General features: G+C 39.6%; 2 protein-coding genes across 7 annotated transcripts in view; both read right to left on the bottom strand.

Annotated features, from left to right (window-relative positions):
* LOC117990214 (serine/threonine-protein phosphatase 6 regulatory ankyrin repeat subunit B-like) overlaps positions 1-6,532 on the bottom strand; it is a 40,900-nt gene extending 34,368 nt beyond the window's left edge. For 2 of the 5 annotated variants that reach the window (XR_011237774.1, XM_069504352.1), the window contains exon 1: positions 6,100-6,526. The gene's annotated coding sequence lies outside the window, so the exon portion shown is untranslated. Of the gene's footprint in view, positions 1-6,099 lie in introns of all 5 variants that reach the window. The other 3 variants (XR_011237775.1, XM_069504351.1, XM_069504350.1) reach the window with 3 other exon arrangements.
* Positions 6,533-9,881: 3,349 nt separating this feature from the next.
* LOC117989995 (clavesin-2-like) lies at positions 9,882-18,220 on the bottom strand. 2 transcript variants are annotated; one of them, XM_069504361.1, is made up of 6 exons: positions 18,005-18,220; positions 14,424-14,593; positions 13,739-13,833; positions 12,926-13,067; positions 11,939-12,132; positions 9,882-11,450 (listed from the first exon to the last, which is right to left on the bottom strand). In XM_069504361.1, exons 2-6 carry the CDS (start codon positions 14,569-14,571, stop codon positions 11,151-11,153), a joined length of 879 nt encoding a protein of 292 aa, XP_069360462.1. In that variant the 5' UTR covers positions 14,572-14,593; positions 18,005-18,220; the 3' UTR covers positions 9,882-11,150. The 2 variants fall into 2 exon arrangements, with proteins under 2 accessions (XP_069360462.1, XP_069360461.1); XM_069504360.1 differs by having other exon boundaries at positions 17,750-18,219.
* Positions 18,221-22,105: the final 3,885 nt, after the last annotated feature.

Genomic DNA, 22,105 nt, shown 5'->3' with positions numbered 1-22,105 from the left:
AGCTCCCGAACCTAACCTTTGAAATCTGACTAAATGACATTGTTCTATTATATCATCAAAATTTAATATACTATCCTAGTTCATAATTTTTATTTTATTTTTTATAGCTGTATTATAAGCTGCAGTAGTAATATTTTGAAACAGCTTTATGCAAGTCATAATTTGACATCATCATGATCAACCCATCGCTCGCCGGCTCACTAGACTGAGCACGGGTCTCCTCTCAGAATGAGAAGGGTTAGACCATAGTTCAATACGCTGGCCAAGTGCCGATTGGCAGACTTCACACACCTTTGAAAACATGGAAAACTCTCAGGCATGCAGGTTTCCTCACGATGTTTTTCTTCACCATTAAAACGAATGATATTTAATTTCTTAAAACGCACATAACTCCGAACAGTTAGATGTGATCGAACCCCCGACCTTCCGAATAGGAGGCGGACGGACGTCGTAACCACCTGGCTATCATGGCTTCGCATTTAGCATATTCATAATCCATGACGTGAAATTGGGCTGTCGAGTGTCGATGTATTTGCTCAGAGTGAGGCCGAATTACATGAAAACGAGCACAAGGGCGGGACGGCAGTTGGGAGTTGGGACGCTAGAGTATACAAAATTAATTATGCCAATAAATTTATCTTGTATCGCGTAAGTAAACCTATACTTTGTTAGCCTAGTGATTAAGTCATCGGCCTCCTATTCGGGAAGTCTGGGGCAGAGTTGTTGCGGATGCCAATATTTTGCGGATGCGGATTACTAAAAGTTCACATCCGCGGATGCGGATGTCTGAACTGAATGCATGCGAATGTTCCGCATTTGTGGATGTGGATACGAATTTCCGTTACATCCCTGTTGGGTACCGTTGTACACTTTTTAGGGTTCCGTAGTAAACAAGGAACCCTTATAGTTTCGCCATGTCCGTCCGTCTGTCTGTCCGTCCGACCTCGGTTAATCTCAGAGACTATTAGTGCTAGAAATCTGTAATTTGGCATGGGTATAAATATTAATCACGACGACAAAGTGGTGAAATAAAATTTTGATAAATATTTTTTTTAGGGTAGCTAGCTGGTCCCTGGTCTGGAGTTCAATCCCGGGCACAAATTTTCCGAGTTATTAAATATTACTTGCTGAAGTGAAGGAAAACATCGTGCGGAAACCTGCATTCCTAAGAGTTTCCGTAATGATCGCAAAGGTATGTGAAGACTGCCAATCCGCATTTAGCATATTAAATAAAGCATAAATACATGACGTGAAATCGATGTACGGGAATTTGCTCCAAGAGTGATACTGAATTACATGAAAACGAGCGCAAGGGAAGCTGTGATAGCCTAGTGGTTAGGACGTCCGCCTTCTAATCGGAGGTAGGAGTTCGATCCCGGGCACGCACTTCTAACTTTTCGGAGTTATGTGCGTTTTAAGTAATTAAATATCACTTGCTTTAACGGTGAAGGAAAACATCGTGAGGAAGCCTAAGAGTTCTCCATGATGTTCTCAAAGGTGTCTGTCTAGTGTGAAGTCTACTAAACCGCACATGGCCCGCGTGGTAGACTATAGCCAAAACCCTTCTCACTGTGAGAGGAAACCCCGTGCTCTGTAGTGAGTCGGTGATTGGTTAATAATGATGATGATGATGAGCGCAAGGGTGTGAGTTGGGGAGTGCTATATTAGGTATACAAAATTAATTATGCTAATATTTTTTCTTGAATTGTGTAAGGAGCTTATTTCTCCGGCATTTTATAGAGATATCGCCGGAGATTGCTTATTATAATATTAATTTAAATTACAGCGACAAGATTATCAGTAATACTGTGGCAACTCAACCCAACTGGAGAAGTCATATTCCGAACCAGTGGTAGATGCAGTTGACGATGCAAAAATACTTGTAAAAGTCAAAACCGCGGCGCGTACGCGAACTGACTCCCTTGAAAAAGGACCCCGGATGGGTTCGAAACTAGTCGGGCTAACGTCGACTAAACACGTGAGTACAGCCGGGACAGATATCTATATATATATAAAAGGAAAAGGTGACTGACTGACTGACTGACTAGTCAGTCAGTCAGTCAGACTGACTGACTGATCTATCAACGCACAGCTCAAACTACTGGACAGATCGGGCTGAAATTCGGCATGCAGATAGCTATTATGACGTAGGCATCCGCTAAGAAAGGATTTTTGAAAATTCAACTCCTGAGGGGGTGAAATAGGGGTTTGAAATTTTGTAGTCCACGCGGACGAAGTCGCGAGCATAAGCTAGTTATTTATAATTGAAATCACTCACGGTGGTTTAAACGCTAAAATACTTGTAAAAGTTTAATTGTTTTTTTTTTTTAATATTTCGCGCTTGTGATTGTGAAAACAAAAATGCCAATATTACTATGTATCATTATTTATTCATCCAATTAGTTTATGGACACTAGGTATCTTAGGGATGATTTATGCCAACACGTGGCGGGCACGGCTCGTCCGCGTCTCGTACGTGGCACGGCAGGAGTGCAAGGGGCACTCTAATTTGAAATTTGTAAATTTGTGTACCTACCTAGTCCACGCGGACGAAGTCGTGAACGTAAGCTAGTCGACAATAATTAGGTATTATGTAAACCCTATCTGAAACTGTACTAAACTTTTAGGAAAGAAGGTAGGTACTAAACCGCCGCCAGCATGTTTGTGTTCAGGGAGCTTTGAGTTTCAGTTGAAGCTATTTACATGAAATTTTAATCTTGCGAATTATGGAATAGTTCGAAATTGTTTGTGTTCACTTTTCAAAATTATTACCAGATATTATGATATCCAACGTTAGAAGCTATGACTGTCTGGTATTGAGGAACTGAAAACAAGTAAGTATAAAAGAAGAAGAAAGAGTGAATAGCACCGAGCGGCGAGCATGCTAAATGGTCTGTGGTGAATAGGCAGGCATCTTCTAGGGCCTAGGCAGGCAACATCACCTATACGAAAGCAGTTAAGCGCATGCCTACTTAGAAACTGGTCAAGTGCTAGTTGGACTCACACACGAGGGGTTCCGTACCATCGTATAAGGTACCAAATACTTTAATGTAGACAACTGCAAGTTAATGACGGACTGCGCCATCTATGTGATTAAATAAATTTATTTTTTTCATGAACGCATTTTATTTATTTTTTTGTGATATAACCACAAATTCACGGTTTTCAGATTTTTCTTTACTTGTGCTATAAGACCTTCTTGCCAAATTTCATGATTTAGGTCAACGGGAAGTACGCTATAGGTTCGTGACAGACACAAGTCACAACAGACAGACAGACAGATAACAAAGTGATCCTATAAGGGTTCATTTTTCCTTTTGAGGTACGGAACTCTTAAAAAGAATAAAGACAGATTTTCTGTATCCCAATTTGTATTACATTTCCCCACTGTAATCAGTTAAAGAAAATTTAGCATTGGTCAATAAACTGCGAAAAGTAATATATTTCCGAACATCTAAGGACCATTCGTCACTGCCAGCAATAAAGTGGCCATTGACAAGATGGCTGACAGCCTCACCTCAAGGAGGCAATAAAACGGGATAAATGAATTCACTGTTTAAGCGTTAAAGCCTTGTTAATTTAATGCTTGAATAGCGGCGTTAAGAAGGCGCAGTTCGGTGCTTTCTTCGTACGTTTAACATAGGAGGGTGATTACTACATTATTTGATAATTGTACGCTCAAAACTAAGTATATCTGTTTGTCTTGCCATTTTCTAGGTTCATTGATACTTGTATAAAACATTGAAAAACAATTATTTTAAAGTTACGAGCCTCGAAATATTCCTATTTTAACACTAAACATGGGCATAAATAAATAAAATTAGGTGTGTGAAAATTCTAAAACAATTTAACTTTAAAGATACTTAGTTTATTTATTTATTCGCTGAAATATCTTTACTTTGCAAACAACCGTACATTTAGTATTTTTGTCTCTAAAAAACTTTTTCTAAATGCGCGCGCGCTTGATTTCGGTGAAAATCGTCGTGCCTCTGACCTTTCTCATACAATGTTAGGTGAAAAATAAGCAGGTTGCCCACGTGCGCCGGCGATTTCGGTCGAGCGTTCAACGTACTGCGTCACCTTAAGAGATATTCATTCGTAGCGCGCTCCAAACAAACGAAGTTTGGCTCTCATTTGAATACTAACCAATCAAACTCAATGAAAGTTAATACGTTCTAAGAATCTGTCTGAGGTTTTCCGGATTTAATTTCCGTTAAAATACTCACTAGACACTTGCTAGAACCTTACATTCGTTGCGCCCCGCACACCTGCACGTCACCCGCGCTCGTCCGGGGACTGTGCGGGTGTGCGGGGCGTTCCCTCCCCGACTGCCATCTTGATCTGTCGCGTGCTATAGCTATCGGTCGGATGAATGCCTAATGCGTGTTCTGACACGCACTTCACTAAGTACTTTTGAGTACGAAACTCTAAAAAGTGGAGGAAAACACATGTGTTGATTTTATAGAAGTCTTATTATTACAGTGATAATATATTTCACCATCTCGTCAGGTTGCGTCCCTTGAGCCCTGAGGCAATAATTTCCCATTTTATTGCTTTATTTAGACACAATGCTCTCCCGCGGGAAATACGCGGAGATCACCGACCCCGACCGTTTTCCTAAATGGTTTTCAAATATTTACACTCATGTGAAGTTCCTTGAAATTGCTCTAAAACTTTATGGAGTCGTAACTCGTAATAATGTATTAATTGGTGGCCAGACGACATTAAAAAAGTCGCAGGCAGCCGCTAGATTCAGACGGCGCAAAACCGTGATGTGTGGAAGTCACCACAAGAAACCTATCATCAGCAGTGGACGTCTATGACGATGATTATGATGACTCCAACTTCCGCACATTTATATTTTTTCACGTGGAACACGGCCCTGTATAAGTTAGCCAAGTGTGCTGGCCGCGCGATGTGATAATGTGTAGCGTGTATGTATGTAAGCCCCTAACCCAAATGAAATGTACTTGGATTACACATATTTGCTCGGAAATATATACATAATACTTGGTAATATATTTTGCTGAAATGTCAAGAATCAAGATACGAAGAGATAATGTAATTAAGTAGATGTATTGTCATGTACATAAATGTGTTATTTTGACGTGACTACAGGACGGCTAAATATAACTAACGCATAAAGCAGTGGACGTCTATCAGTTGACGATGATGATGATGATGATTGTAATACTAACTGTTATTTACCCACAATTTGACAAAATAAAGAATTTATTTATTTATTTATGATTCCGCATTTTTATGGTTTTCATGATTTCACGTTGGAAATGGCCCTGTATAAGTTTGCCAAGTGTGCTGGCTACACGTCGTGAAAATGTGTCGCGTGTATGTATTAAGCTCTTAACCCAAATGAAATGTATTTGATTACACATATTCTACACATAATTTGCTCTGAAAATCATAATAATATATAATGCTGAAATGTCAAGATATGAAGAAATAATGTAATGAGATGTATTGGTACATAAACGTGTTCTTTTGACCTGACTAAAGGGGAGTTAAATATGGCACTAATCATAGCAGTTGAGGACCTCGCATCGGAAAGCGCAGCTTTTGGAAGACCCCTAACTAGGTGGACAGACGACATCAAACAAGTCGCAGGCAGCCGCTAGAATAGAATAGCAGACCGTGATGTGTGGAAGTCACCACAAGAGACCTATGACCAGCAGTGGACGTCTATCAGATGACGATGACGACGGGATGCAAGCTATCTCTGTAACAAATTTAATTAAAATCGGTTGAACGGATGGGCCGTGAAAAGCAAGCAGACAGACAGACAGACACAATTTTGCATTTATAATATTAGTATGGAAGTATGGATTACTTTTACCTTTAAAGGTTGATTTTAACATCCTAAATAAATTGAAATATTTTTAGTGGAATTAATTTTATTTTAAGCAAAACCAAATGTGAAGAATGGTGACCACCATTCTTCACAAAAAAGTTAATTGGCAACACAAATAAATTCTACTACAACTACCTTTAAAAGCCAAAAACAAACGCGAACCGAAAAAAGGTCGCTATAAAGAGAATATAAAATGTGCAGCTAATTTTAAATTTAAATGCGCTAAAACTTACCTTTGTGAAATCGTTCTACTGCCAAATTCATAAAAAGAACACTGGTTCAAACGATAATTGTTTATGTTACTATGATGATTTGTTTGCTGACCGATTGTTTGCTAATAAAACAAAAGTTCATAAATGATTCGTAGCGCCCTATCGGATTGTTTTCGTAGCAACACGCGTGCTACGCCGTAGCCGGTGGGTTACTGGCGGGAGTCGGGACTTGTAGCTCTACGGACCAAGAGCTAAGACTTCAACTTGACTTGATGGCATTTAATAAAGGGTAAAAGTTTTAAATACACTTTTACTGGCTTTGGCTTGGCTTGGCTTTCTATTCTAGGCCTTATGAATCTATATTTCTCTAAGTATGTGATTATGTGGAACTGCCAGCCCAGTGCCAGCCGATTATATTATTTTTACACAACTACACAAAAAAGGATTGTTGTCAATATATTTTATTCCACCATAACTTCTGAATATCTGAACAGATTTTGATTCTAAAAGTAGCCTATGCCACTGTCAAGATCTTGAACTATACCCATGCAAAACTACGTTGATCCGTTGCGAAATGGTTAAAGCACAAACAAACAAACAAATAAACTAACAAACAAACACATTTTCGCATTTATAATATGGGTAGTGCTGGGTAATGAGATATGGGTGTAGAGGTATATTTGTGGGATTATTTTTTTAATAAATCAATTGCCTCATCTAGTTTTATCACCATCTCTTCGGCTACTACCTAGAGAGTAATCACCATTTTCAGATGAGCCTTCATCACGAACTCATACTTATCACAACACAGGTCTACTTCTTGTTGGACTCGTAACGTTGGGCCTTGTTTTCTTATGTTAATATTAACATACATTAGATTTCTCTCTGAATATGTGGAATTATGATTTGATCAACTATTATTCTAAGTAGAGGCCATGTTATGTTATGTTTGGATTCCCTTGTGGAAATCTCAATTTGTTTTACAGATAACTTAATTACAAAAAGTCAAATCCAATGAAATCATGTCTACTACCTAATGCGTTCGGCGAGTGCCGGTCAACTAGTAAACGCTGCTTATTAATTAGCCAAGATGTTTTTATCCCACAACAACACGCGCCAAGTCGCCTCGTGAGTGCATTGGCCGAGTAAATGGACCAATGTGAACTAGACTCTTGACTCATCATCATGATCATGATCAACCCATCGCCGGCTCACTACAGAGCACGGGTCTCCTCTCAGAGTGAGAAGGGTTTGGCCATAGTCTACCACGCTGGCCAAGTGCGGATTGGTAGACTTCACACACCTTTAAGAACATTATAGAGAACTCTCAGGCATGCAGGTTTCCTCACGATGTTTTCCTTCACCGTTAAAGCGAGTGATATTTAATTACCTACTTAAAACGCACATAACTCCGAAAAGTAAGAGGTGCGTGCCGGGATCGAACCCCCGACCTCCGATTAGAAGGCGGACGTCCTAACAACTAGGCTATCACAGCTTATAGTAGTATGTATCATCAATCTTTTTTTTTGTTTTTTAATTTTAATTTTTAATTTTTTTTTTTAAATTTTTTTTTTTAATTTTTTTTTTTTTGATGTATTCCCCATGCATACCCGGGGCTCCGGGCCTGTGCACGCCACTGCTCTTGAGGTGTATAAAATATTCCAGTATAGAAACACTGTAAAAACATTGAACGCCTATTCCGATTAAAGTATTCAGAACTGTCAACATTAGGATAACAGTGGACATCTGTAAGCCCTAAGCAGGAACGAATTGCAGCCCACATTTTTTTTACTTAATACTATAAATGCGAAACTGAATCGATTAAACATGAAGGGATGGGCCGTAAAAAGCTACCAGACAACTAGTTTTTCACGGCTCCTCAGTTTAATCGATTTTGACGAAAATTGGTACAGAGATAGCTTGCATATTGGTACAGAGATAGCTTGCATCCCGGGGAAGGCAATAAACTACTTTTGGTCCCGGAAAACCAAAAAATTCGCACGGTATTTTTAAAAATCTAAATCGACGCGGAGGATGGCACGGACATCTTGTAAATAATAAAAAAAGTTCCAGCAGCTGTAGCGGACGTCCTCCACCCTCGCGCTGTGGTCAGCGTCCGTTTAACCGATTTTGACAGATACAGAGATAGCTTGCGTCCCACGGCTTACAAAAGCTACTTTTGGTCCTGGAAAACTAAAGAGTTCCCACGGGATTTTTAGAAAATACCATATCATACCATATATGTAATATAGTGTGTATTACCACTTCACTCATTCGTGATCCCAGGAGACGCGGTTCGATTCCTGCCGGTCCGCAATTTTTGATATGAATTTAAAATTATTTAAAAATAAAAGAGTTCCCACGGGATTTTTAAAGTCTAAATCCACGCGGACGAAGGCACGGGCATCATCCAACTAAAATAATAAAAAAGTAAAATAGGATAAAATAGGATAGAATAGGATAAATAGGACAAAAACTGAAAGCTACAAAAAATCCCAGCATCTGTAGCGGACGTCCTCGACCGGCGCGCTGCGGTCGGCGTGGAAACATTAATTATTTCATGCGTCGCCCAACATACCTAATATAGGACGCAACCATACTGTGAGACTTTTTATCGCAAAGGTCATTTAGGACCTGCGATCACTTATGGGAAGTGGGTGAATAAGGAAGGTGGAGGACTGTGTGTGGTGGCGCGCTCTTAGGGCTTGGCTAGTCCTATTTCTAGCAGTGGACGCGTGGGACCACCCTAAAATAGCCAATCTAGGGTGCATAGTCCGAAACGTGGTTAGAAACACTCTAGGGTAGGAAAGAAAGACTGATTGGAGTCGGAGTGTCTGGGCTACATTCGGGTAATTTTAAATGCATTATTTGAGTAGGTAGGTGGGTAAAACGCATAAGTTAAACTTTTTTAACCGAAATTTTTAGTTGTTTAACTCCTTTTGACAATTTTTGCAGTTAAAAGTAGCTTTGGCCCGATAAAAGTTGTAACTATAATATCTATAGGTTCTTAGATTCCTACTCGTACTTGACCTAGCTTAGGTACAAAAATAACCCATTAAAACTACCCAACTTAAAACGTTAAACCTTTATAGAACACTGTCAAAGTCAGGCCTACTGCCGTAAAGTTAGAATGTCTAATAAATTCATTCGAATTCTGCAAAAAAAGAATCCTAGGTATAACTATCTATCTATTTCTCGAGATTGGGCGCATAAAGGCCAAATAAATTCAGTAAAACCGTTAATTGAACTACAACGAACAACATACCATTCAAAGCTAAAAATTCGTCACAGAAATGTGACCTTTAACTGCTAATAATTAAATAACAATTTCCCCTGAAATCATAAGCAAGTTTTGAGGATGACTTAAAGCGAAGAGTACACCCAAATACATCATAACTTTGCGGTCTCACGTTCGCCGTATGTGGACGTATCGTATTATCACCAGTTTATTATAGTACATGCATTTCTGGTACACAACCTTTATGCTCCTTACATTAAGGTTGATTCCTGCTTTTTCAGAGGCCAACTTTTTCGGACAACAACATAACTGGCGATCCTAGAGTTAAGATCCTAGAGTAATAAGACGTGATACTTTCAGATTTTTTTTAGATGGAAACACTCGATATTTCCGTCTTTTAGAAAGCTTTTAAGCTTCTAGTTACAGCATTCTACTGACAATAAGCAGGTGTATGAGGAGTGTCATACTAATTTTCACAGCTTCAAGTCCTCGGTAAATACTAAGTACTAAGTAAGTCCAGCTGTGGACGCATGCAGGCTAACGGGTTGGATTCAAAGAGATAATAGAAATGTTCAAATACTTGATTTTTATTTTATTTTAAATTACAAAAAGAAATTGAAAAGTTTTGTACAAAGACTTATATTTCTTAGAAAAAAATGCGGTAAATCTTTGTTAAAACCATTTCACATTCGTTCTATAAAAATAACAATCATTCCTCATACGTATGGCTAAGGTTTGGAATACTCTTCCGTGATATGTGTTTCCTACCAATTACAACCCGGGTATCTTTGAAACAAGAGTGAATAGGCATCTTCTAGGTAAACGCGTCCCATCTTAGGCCACATCATCACTTCCCATCAGGTGTGATTGTGGTCAAGCGTACACCTATAATGAATAAAAAAAAAAAAAAAAATCTCAATATCTCAATTGCTCAAGTAGGGTACAAAAGATGGTCAACTTATAATTATAATTAATATGTATTAAGTACCTACGAGTATTACAATAATTACATAGGTAAGTAAGTATAAAATTAAAATATTTCGCTCAAAATTTGAATAAAATATCACAGCCAATAAGCCCAATTGCACCTTTTTGGAAAAGTAGTTATTTTCTAATTTTATTATCTAACTTAATAGGTATAGTCTATACCGTATAGACTAATATTATAAATGCGAAAGTATATCTGTCTCTCTGCTAGCGTTTCACTGCCCAAATAAATATTTTTCATTTTTTTCCACTTTCATTTGACGAAATTTAGTACAGAGACAGCTGCATTTCGGGGATGAACTTATCTACTTATTGCCCCGGAAAATCAAAGAGTTCCCACGGGACTTAAAAAAAACTAAATACACACGAAGTATTAGTACCTTTAAATAGGTGGAAACGTATTCACCTACGTGGAAAAGGGCAATAGGTACTATAGGTAGGTACCTACTAGATTTAGATCTGTCAAGTTAGTATGTACTAACTGACAGAAGTGCCTCGCATTTCCGCGAGAAGCGCCATGTTTAACTTTTAAGTCTTTTAGGTGTTTAAGTTAAAAAAATAGGTTATTCCTAATTTAATTTGAGAACACAATTTTCAGTATGAGGTATTATGTTAGACTGGCCCTTAATTTTTCGAGTTAAGTTTTCGCTAATGTAACCCATTGGTTCGTCAGTCACAACAAGTACTTATCGCACCCGATTCAAAAGGCTGATTGGCGAACCAATGAGCGGTGACACAGACAGAGTGGCTGTGTCGCCGCACATTGGTTCATTAGCCACTCCAACAAATAGATTCATTAATTAATTATCCTTGCCACGTTCATACTGCATCTTTTGCGCGTTTTTCCCTACTCCTTGACAACATAACCAAGCGCCTTCATCTCTCTATCGAAGTCTTCATCCCGGTACTTCTTGATCTTCTGCAACCAGAGCCCCGAGGGAAAGTGGCTTCTGCAGGTGCCTCCGTACCTCGCCGGCAGACACTCCCGCGCCACGTGCTGGTGAAGGGAGTTCATGTCACTGCCGTGGAAGTGGAGGCGATTCCAGAAGCCCTGGGGGATAAACCGCTTGAAGATGTAGAAGATCGTGTTGAAGACCCAGGAGTAGTTGACGATGTGACATGACCGCACTTTCGTTGGCATCGCAGTCTGTGGAAATAACAAGAAATGTTTAAACGCTAAAATAACAAGTAATTTAAAAAGTTGCGGTTTGCACAGTCCGCACATTAAAGCGCATAAAATCCGCCATTTTAATTTTTAAGAATTTTATGTACCCAGTGACACTCGCGCCGTCAAGACGAATCTAATAATGTATCATTTATCAAAATCGGTTGAGCCGTTGAGCAGTTGCGACTTGCGAGCAGACATACCCTCCTTTTTAGGCTCGCCGCAGTCGGGTAAAAATAAGTGCATACCCACAGATTAGAGATTACTGCTCTAATCTGTGTGCATACCTATCCAATAGAATTTTTAGTAAGATCCTTGGCGTCACGAAAAGCTCACTCTGTTTTCATTTATCACTTCTGTATCTACTCTGGATTCTCTGACACCTTTAATTATTACTTCGATGTATAACATTGTTTTTTTTCACAATGGTGTTTGAAATGTATTGTCATAGTAATAAAAAGCCAACATACCCCTAATAAAGAAACAATCTGGTAAGCAAGGGTGGGCGTGACTGCGGCGAGGTGCCGCATCGTGATTCCCTCCATGTCAACCAGCAGCGTTCCCCCGAAGACCTGAAGCTTCGGCTGTCGGACACCGATCTCTGATACCGCCATGCCAGCCCTTAATAGGTCTATCAATGGCATTTCGTTTGGATCCCACATTCCTGGAAGATGATAAATGAAAGATTCATCTGACACTAACGGAGAAAGATCAGGCACAGGACCAAAGGCTTTGCGTTCTTAGTCAAGGGATAGCTAGTAACTTGTAATTGAAATACATCTTAAATATATAAAAGGAAAAGGTGACTGCCTGACTGACTGATCCATCAACGCACAGCTCAAACTACTGGACGGCTCGGGCCGTGAAATATGGCATGCAGATACCTATTATGACGTAGGCATCCGCTAAGAAAGGATTTTGAAAATTCAACGCCTAAGGGGGTGAAATAGGGGTTTGAAATTTGTGTAGTCCACGCGGACGAAGTCGGGAACATAAGCTAGTCTTAAATATATAAAAGGAAAAGGTGACTGCCTGACTGACTGACTGCCTGATCTACCAACGCACAGCTCAAACTACTGGACGGCTCGGGCCGTGAAATTTGGCATGCAGATACCTATTATGACGTAGGCATTTGGATAGGATTTTGAAAATTCAACCCGTAAGGAGGTGAAATAGGGGTTTTGTAGTCCACGCGGACAAAGTCGCGAGCATTACATAACAAAATACGTACAGACGTGTCTGTGCTCATGGCCGTTGAGAGTTCTTTTATCTGGAGCTAATCCTGGATGTCGATTCCGGTCACGCTTATCATAAAAATGCATTGTCAGTGGAATTGAACCAACATGGAAATATCTACTCCTTAGGATACGAGGAAATGGTCAGCTTCAAGATTTGACCTCAACAAACAAAAGTACAAATATTGCCAGTTAAAAAAAACTTGTAAAAAATTGCCTTACCCCAGCGAACTATAGAGAGTCTTCCAACATCGGGCCTGTCCAGTATGACACCTTCGTACACTTTGACTTTGACCAGCCCCCACAGGTCCACGCCCTTCTGCAGCGCTGGATACTGCTCACGGAAAGCGTAGTAGCGGACTAGCTGGAACAGAAATCAGTTTTTTATAATACTTAGGTAGGTACAATTATAGTGTAAGACCAAGACATGACCAACAACATCATGTTATTCCTACCATCCTGCTTTTAAGAGTTGATAGAGAAACTACTCGTCAGTCGTACCAATCCACCAAGTAAGTACAAACATGGAAGAGAATTTAATAGGGCTGAGTACTGAGTTCCTTAAGATCTACGGAACTCTAAGGACCCTGGTCTCTGTCTGCGGGGTAACTTCAGAACAAATCAAAGAAGCTAACAGCTCTCTCTCTTTCTGCATCTTTTGGCAATCTTAATACCTACTATTGCCTATAGAGAGTGTGAGTTAATCAAAGGCGATTGTGGTCATCACACTACTAGCTGTTAGGTGAAATTTTGCACAAGTCCTAGCACCGTTGTCCTTGCAAGAATGCCATAAATTCAGTCAATCACATCAATGAGATTTCTATTAAATTACACTAAATACCATTTGGTGCCACTTAGGCGGAGGTTCACCATTTCTAAAAACCATATGCCTCATGCAATAACCAAAGTAAGTCAACGATTATAATAATCGGTGCTAGAACTGGTACTTACTTATTTAGCAGAAATAGCACGGGTCATGTCTCGGGGCCAGCCTCGCTGGCTGTATAAGTTGAACTAAGTTTCAAATAAACTTACGAGTTTGTACGCTCGACGCACGATGAAGTCTCTTGAGCGGAGGAATCTTAGAAGGTACTCGTCATCTGTGCGATGTGGTTTTACTTCGCCGTGTTCTGAAAATAGCATCACAGGAGCAATTGAGATGAAACATTTTTAGGGTTCCGTACCTCAAAAGGAAAAAAGGGACCCTTGAATCACTTTGTTGTCTGTCTGTCGTGTCTGTCAAGAAAACCTATAGGGTACTTCCCGTTGACCTAGAATCATGGAATTTGGTAGATAGGTAAGTCTTATAGCACAAGTAAAGGAATAATTCCGAAAACCGTGAATTTGTGGTTACATCACAAAAAAAATTAAAATGTGTTCACGAAATTTTTGTGAACACATTTTAATAACAGCGCCATCTATATATAATTTGATAAATTAATTTTAATTTATTAAATCACATGTAGATGGCGCTGTTGTCATTATTTTACAGTGTTGCACATAAAAAGTTTAAAATATCTTGTAATTACACTACAAGCATAGATCATAAGCGAGACCAATAATTAATCTATGACTACAAGTTTTCCCCTGCACTTTTAATATGTTGTAGGCATCTTCTAGGCAAACGCGCTCCATCTTAAGCTTCATCATCACTTGGCAGCAGGTCTGATTACGCTTTAGTTTTATAATTTAATTAAAAAACTTGCTGTTGAAATGTTACCGAAGATCATTTGCCTCAACTCCATGATGGCTGACGCCCTGGTATCTGGATTCTCGTTGCATTGTTCTTGCGCTATTGCCAGCAGCTCCGGGTCCTCTTTGGTGTTGAGTTCAGCCTCGAACGCTATTTCAAGGAAGCATTCGTACATTATGTTCTTCTGGTCCCGTCACCTACGTATAATGTAAGATCATTGTGAATAAGAAAATGAACATACACTCTTCATGTAAAAAGAAGAACAGGCGATGGACCGTCCTACTGAATACTGATGCTCTATCATCAACGGTCTATGGACTTGGTTTTATTCTCTCTATACAGATCTAATGCAACAATTATTTTAGCGTTTAAACTATCGTGAGTGATTTCGATTATACAAAGACCCCGATGGGTTCGAAACTAGTCGGGCTGACGTCGACTAAACAGGATTTACTTAATCCGGTGTGTCATATGTGCAACAACTATTATCGATTTATATCTTCACTAGCTGATGCCTGCGACTTCGTCCGCGTGGAATTAGGTTTTTCAAAAATCCCGTTGGAACTCTTGGTTTTTCCGGGATAAAAAGTAGCCTATGTCACTCTCCAGGTGACACTCTATCTATACCCATGCAAAAAATCAGGTCGATCCGTTGCTCCGTTGCGACATAATTGAAGCACAAACCAACAAACCAACAAACCAATAAACCAACAAACTACCAAACAAACACACTTTATAGTAGTACCTACGTACTTTAGGGTAGTGATAAATTTAAGGTTTTCTACGAAAAATTATCTTCATATTACAAATGAGGTTAATTTAGTTGATTAGTTACTGAGTTTAGGAATCATCCCGCCACTTGCACTGGTGAAAAAAATATTGCAACGATATGCAGTTGAGCTAGAACGGGTTCATCATCATCATGATCAAGCCATCGCCGGCTCACTACAGAGCACGGGTCTCCTCTCAGAGTGAGAAGGATTTTGGCCATAGTCTACCACGCTGGCCATGTGCGGATTGGTAGACTTCACACACCTTTGAGAACATTATGGATAACTCTCAGGCATGTAGGTTTCCTCACGATGTTTTTCCTTCACCGTTAAAGCAAGTGATATTTAATTAATAAAAACGCACATAACACCGAAAAGTTAGGGGTGCGTGCCCGGGATGGAACCCCCGACCTCCGATAAGAAGGCGGACGTCCTACCACTAGGCTATCACAGCTTCGACTAGAGCGGGTTAGCTAGCTAGAAAAATAAAGGCTAGAAAAAATCTGAGTGCCTTTCACCGCAATTCAGTCTAGACACTGCACACTGATGCGATAAAATGCACGGACCCTATAAGTCATTGACGGACCCAAACGGGGCCAAGGTTACATCGACTGGATTTGGAAACGTGAATGAACCGTCCGGTCAGCCTTCGATCAGTGATATTGACATATGAATACTAAACCTCCACATTTAATTTAATTAACTACTTATATTTAACTAGCTTATGCTCGCGACTTCGTCCGCGTGGACTACAAAATTTCAAAACCCTATTTCACCCCCTTAGGAGTTGAATTTTCAAAAATCCTTTCTTAGCGGATGCCTACGTCATAATAGCTATCTGCATGCCAAATTTCAGCCCGATCCGTCCAGTAGTTTGAGCTGTGCGTTGATAGATCAGTCAGTCAGTCAGTCAGTCAGTCAGTCAGTCAGTCAGTCAGTCAGTCAGTCAGTCAGTCAGTCACCTTTTCCTTTTATATATTTAGACTAGATGATGCCCGCGACTTCGTTCCCGTGGATTTAGGTTTTTGAAAATCCCGTGGGAACTCTTTAATTTTCCGGGCTAAAAAGTAGCCTATGTCCTTCCCCGGGATGAAAGCTATCTCTGTACTAAATTTCATCAAAATCGGTTGAACGGTTGAGCCGTGAAATGCTAGCAGACAGACAGACAGACACACTTTCGCTTTTATAATATTAAAAAGTATGGATTAACTACCTACTATAATTTTTTTTATCTAAACTTGATCAGAATTCGAAACTAAACAACTTTTAAGGTGGTAATAATGAGTTTGACGTGAGCTACTCACAAATTAGTCATTATTTTGACTAATAACTCAAACTGGAATTTATCTAAATATATAAAAGGAAAAGGTGACTGACTGACTGACAGATCTATCAACGCACAGCTCAAACTACTGAACGGATCGGGCTGAAATTTGGTATGCAGATAGCTATTATGACGTAGGCATCCCGCATCGGCTAAGAAAGGATTTTCGAAAATTCAACTCTAGGGGGTTGAAATGTGTGTAGTCCACGCGGACGTAGTCGCGAGCATAAGCTAGTTTTAATAAAAAGCTAGTTTTAACAAACACGCTTTCGCATTTATAATAAGGGTGCTGATGTTTTTACTGAGATTAAGTAATATGTTTGCATTCTTTTAGGCTGATGCATCATTTTCGTGACTGTTATTATATAAATTAAACAACTGCAAATAGCAGTCGGAAATGGCGATCGCTTCAAAATTGTCGTAAGTAGGTACCTGACCCTTAAATTTAATTTTTTTTTTAACTTAAAACCGCATATATGTGAGCAGCACACTAAATAAGTTAAACGAACCCAAACCTATGACCTCCCCTTATCTCCATCTTATCAACTCGATGTAGGTATCTAAATATATAGAAGGAAGAGGTGACTGATTGACTGATTGACTGACTGACTGATTGACTGACTGACTGACTGACTGACTGACTGACTGACTGACTGATTGCCTGCCTGACTGACTGACTGACTGACTGACTGATTGCCTGCCTGACTGACTGACTGACTGACTGACTGATCTATCAACGCACAGAGCAAACTACTGGACGGATTGGGCTGAAATTTGGCATGCAGATAGCTATTATGACGTAGGCATCCGCTTAGAAAGGATTTTTGAAAATTCAACCCCTATTTACCTATTTTTTTTGTGTATATATCTAGCGCTCGTTTGCTCGCGCTTCTATTTGTTTTGTATTCTATCTTACTGTCAAATTGAAAACTAAAATTCACCTAACCAGGTACCCTAACCCGTCAATTACTCGAGCAAAAGTGTTCTTATGAAAGGATTCGGGTAAAGCTCTGGTAAAACCTGAAATCAATTCCTGGCTACGGCCATGGTTGGACAGATAGGCCGTGAAAGGCTAGCAGACAGACAGATTGACAGACAGACACACTTTCGCATTTATAATATTAGTATGGATCATGTTTCAGTTTTCACCTCTCTTATTTCGCCAAAATACTAGGTACAACCTGATTATGAATGTAAAAAACAGTTAAAGTACCAATGAAGCTAAAAAAAAAAAAACAACAACATTAATAGGCACTTACCTGCATTAAAGGCAAATCCAAATAAAGAATGACACAACACAAACTGAACAACAAAACTTGAGTTTTTGAAAATTACAACACTTTGTACATTACATAAATTATCCACCCACTTATTCGTAAAAATGTCACTTCATTATATTGATTGATTTACGCATTGACTTGTCCCAAAGAAAAACACGACATTTTAATGCATAGCTTTAAAACTACAACCAATGCCATAAAACAGTAAACATAAAAGTTATAAAAAATACATACTTAAGTTTTTTTATGATTTTAAGATTGACTTGCGTTAGATTACATATTCATGCTTGATAATAAGAAATGAAGTCCGATTGGAGCGCGCTTGCATAGAAAACTGCCAATATAAATAGAGTTTCGAAAATAATGACACAAAAAAAACTATCTTTAACAAAACTGCATCACTACAACCGCGTCGCGCAAAAGACAAGACACGAGTAATATCTGTGTAAATTCTAAAGTGCTCTAATCAAGGATGGATATATTATTATGCGCATGAGTTCAGATTCATGATTCATACAAAATCACTTGGTCACAGAATATGTACGTATTCTGTGACCTGTGTTATTATCACAATCTCATACCAAGTTATGTTCTCCTAATATTATATTGAGAAGAAATAATCTAAATTTCCATTAAATTATGAATTATTAATAATAAGCCGCGATAGCCTAGTGGTTAAGACGTTAGCCTCCTAGTCGGTGGGTCCAGGGTTCGATCTTCTAACTTTAACTTTTCGGAGTTAAGTGTGTTTTTAACAATTTATGTATCAGAAAAACATCGAGAAGCATGCCTGAGAGTTCTTTTTTTATTCAGATACAAGTTAGCCCTTGTCTGCAATCTCACCTGGTGGTAAGTGACGATGCAGTCTAAGATGGAAGCGGGCTAACCTGGAAGCGGTATGGCAGTTTTTAATAAACCCATGCCCCTTTTGAGTTCTACATGGGGCAACACGGCCGAAGCCTCCCATCAGATAAATGTTCTCCGTAATGTTCTCAAAGGCGTGGGAAGTCTGCCAGTCCACATTTGGCCAGTGTGGTAGACTATGGCCGAACCCTTCTTAAGAGGAGACTCGTGCTCAGTGAGCTGGCGCGTCGATGGGTTGATGCTGATGAATCAAAATAACTTTTTAAAAAAACGGGCCTAATTGAGAACCACCTCCTTTTTGGAAGTCGGTTAAATAGAATGTGGGGTCACATTTTTGACCCTACTGAGTGAATCAAATCAAATCAAATAGTTTATTCAAAATCACTACCCCTATTATAAATGTGAAAGTGAGTTTGTTTGTTGGTTTGTTGGTTGGTCCTGCAATCACGTCGCAACGGAGCAACGGATCGACTTGATTTTTTGCATGGGTATAGTTTAAGACCTGGAGAGTGACATAGGCTACTTTTTATCCCGGAAAATTAAAGAGTTCCCACGGGATTTTTAAAAACCTAAATCCATGCGTACGAAGTCGCGGGCATCAGCTAGTAGGTAATAAATTACACTTTTTGAAAGTCAGTTGTTGCATTTGTATTTGTAGTGACAAATGAATAAATTAGTGAAGTTAATGTTTTGAAGTTGGCACATAAAATTGGCACCGTATTATGATTGCAAAAGTACTTATTCGTTCATGTGTTATAGGTACGTCAAAATTTCATCATTTTTGCGAAATGTGTCTGTCACAGATATGTCCAGATTTGCAACTAGCGTGGCCCCCTCAGTCCCTCTCGCTCAAGCAGATTTTCTTACTTGTGAAATGTCATTCCTTCTACACTTCACGTTGTTTGCTAAATACTCACGTACAAATACATTTTGGCAAACAAAAAAAAGTGGCCACGGTGATAAGGACAAAACATAATGATTTTGTCACGCTCTAACAAGAGCTTAAATGCATTTGGCTATTGGTTGTGCAATGAGAAACCTGGAAATTATTACGCAGAATATTGTTTAATACACTTATTACTAGAAATAATCATTGTACCGTTTTCTTTAGCTAATTCATTCATAGCTCCCTAGATGACGCTATATAGGTGTTGCATCGCGGCAAATCGCGCGCACACACGCTCCCGTCATAGGAGCACCTGTCAACTTCGCCATATGTAAAAACGCAGTCTGAAAAACGCTAACATCCGCTCGCGCGCAGGCCACCTATGGCCTTGCATTGGTACCAGCACGAAAATCTAGAAACGCTCTCGCGCATCCCTAAGGCTGATTCAAGGAGTCCTGGAGAATTTCATAAGAACAGGTCAGTGATTTCTTCCTTGTATATATCTGTTTTAGGCATTATTTTGTTGTTTTTTCTAGGTTTTTTGTTGGAAATACCATTGCCGCTAATTCCATACTATTGCAGTATAATTATTATAATTAATTTCGCACACGCACCCAGGATCAGTGACTATTTACACGTCGCCGATCCAGCTATCTCGCTCTAACAGTAAGTGTCACAATAGGGCTACTTCTAATAGTCCTTGTTCTGAGGTCTCTGTGATTGCACCGGGCGGCGGCGGCGCGGGGCGGTGCGGTGCGGCGACGCGGCGCGGGTGCCGACTGCCGTCACTGGCGACTGCAGATCGTTATGCATCCGAGTTATTTATAATAATGTGCCACTGTATATTATTTCGAAAACGGTTTATTAAAAACGGTGTATTAAAATTACGGAAAATCCTTGGTTTAGTATTAGGTCGGCCATATATAATAAATAGCTGATGCCCGCAACTTCGTAGCCGTGGATTTAGGTTTTTAAAAATCCTGTGGGAACTCTTCAATTTTCCGGGATGAAAAGTAGCCTATGTCCTTCCCCGGGATGCAAACTATCTCTGTACCAAATTTCGTCAAAATCGGTTGAATGGTTGAGCCGTGAAAAGCTAGCAGACAGACAGACAGACACACTTTCGCATTTATAATATACTAGCTTATGCTCGCGACCTCGTCCGCGTGGACTACACAAATTTCAAACCCCTATTTCACCCCCTTAAGGGTTGAATTTTCAAAAATCCTTTCTTAGCGGATGCCTACGTCAGAATAGCTATCTGCATGCCAAAATTCAGCCCGATCCGTCTAGTAGTTTAAGCTGTGCGTTGATAGATCAGTCAGTCAGTCATTCAGTCAGTCAGTCAGTCACTCACCTTTTCCTTTTATATATTTAGATTAAGTATGGAAGTATGGATCACTTAGTCTGACCACCAGGGTCGGCTCTAGTCCATGTAGCCCCCGGGTGCAATCAAGTAAGGTATCTATCTACTATCTAGTAAGCGATCAACTTACTGTTATGTCAACACATCCACGGAATAGCCTTACTAGAAGCGAGACCACCGGACGGGTGACCCCTGCCCCGTCAGTTCCTATATTCCATATCAACGGCACCTTCCAACGTAGGCATCAATGGCGACAAAGAGTACAATGCATCAGACATGCCGCCCCAAGCATCAGACATGCCGCCCCAAGCACCGGATATGACACCCTACCCACCGGATATGACACCCTACCCACCGGATATGACACTCTACCCACCGGAAATTCTGGCCAATTTCTGGCAATATGTGACCTTTAAAAATGTTTCATAGTGACATGGGCTACATTTTATCCCGGAAAATTAAAGAGTTTCCTCGGGATTTTAAAAACCCAAACCGACCGGATGAATCGCCGGGGGCATCAGCTATAGTGTTTTACAAAATTAATTTGATTAATTAAAAGTAATAATTGAATAAATTGGCGGCAAATCTTATTAATTGTATACCTAACTCATGCATTGACCTTGTTTCAAGTGGGTGTAGAAACTACATTTTTTAATTTTTATAGAAATGCATAATAAACATAAAGAAAATCATAAATCATAATATTATTAGCCTTTCCAGACTAAGATATTTATATTAACTTCGATAATAATATTATTCGACAGTAACTGCGACTTCGTCCGCGTGGATTTAGGTTATTAAAAAACCCGTGGGAACTCTTTGATTTTCCGGGATAAAGAGTAGCCTAAGTCACTCTCCAGGTCTTTAACTACTTACCCATGCAAAAAATCGCGCATATAAACACACTTTCACATTAATTATTATATTAAGTAGATACTTGCTGATAGGGACTTCGTTCGCGTGGATTTAGGCTTTAAAAATCCCGTGGGAACTCATTGATAAAAAGTAGCCAATGTTACTCTCCAGAACCAACAAACCAATAAACAAACACTTTCGCATTTAAAATAATGGTTAATATGGGTAGTCATGGGTAGTGAAGTGTAGGTAGTGAAATAGGAGTCGGTAGTGATTTATCAATCCATACTTCCATACTAATATTATCATGTCTGTCTGTATGTCTGCTAGCTTTTCACGGCCCATCCGTTCAACAGATTTTGAC

This window comes from Maniola hyperantus, chromosome 17 (assembly GCF_902806685.2).
Source record: "Maniola hyperantus chromosome 17, iAphHyp1.2, whole genome shotgun sequence".
Classification (NCBI taxonomy): Eukaryota; Metazoa; Arthropoda; class Insecta; order Lepidoptera; family Nymphalidae; genus Maniola; species Maniola hyperantus.
Note: the sequence above shows the minus strand (reverse complement) of the source record. Positions and strands in the feature narration are given on the sequence as shown.

What these genes read in the sequence shown, in the direction of transcription:
- LOC117989995 (XM_069504361.1), bottom strand. Translation starts at nt 14,571, where the DNA reads ATGTACGAATGCTTCCTTGAAATAGCGTTCGAGGCTGAACTCAACACC. An exon ending in ACTCTCTATAGTTCGCTGGG is followed by an intron (nt 12,133 to 12,925) that starts GTAAGGCAATTT and finishes ATCATCTTCCAG; the next exon opens with GAATGTGGGATCCAAACGAA. An exon ending in AGATTGTTTCTTTATTAGGG is followed by an intron (nt 11,451 to 11,938) that starts GTATGTTGGCTT and finishes TTATTTCCACAG; the next exon opens with ACTGCGATGCCAACGAAAGT.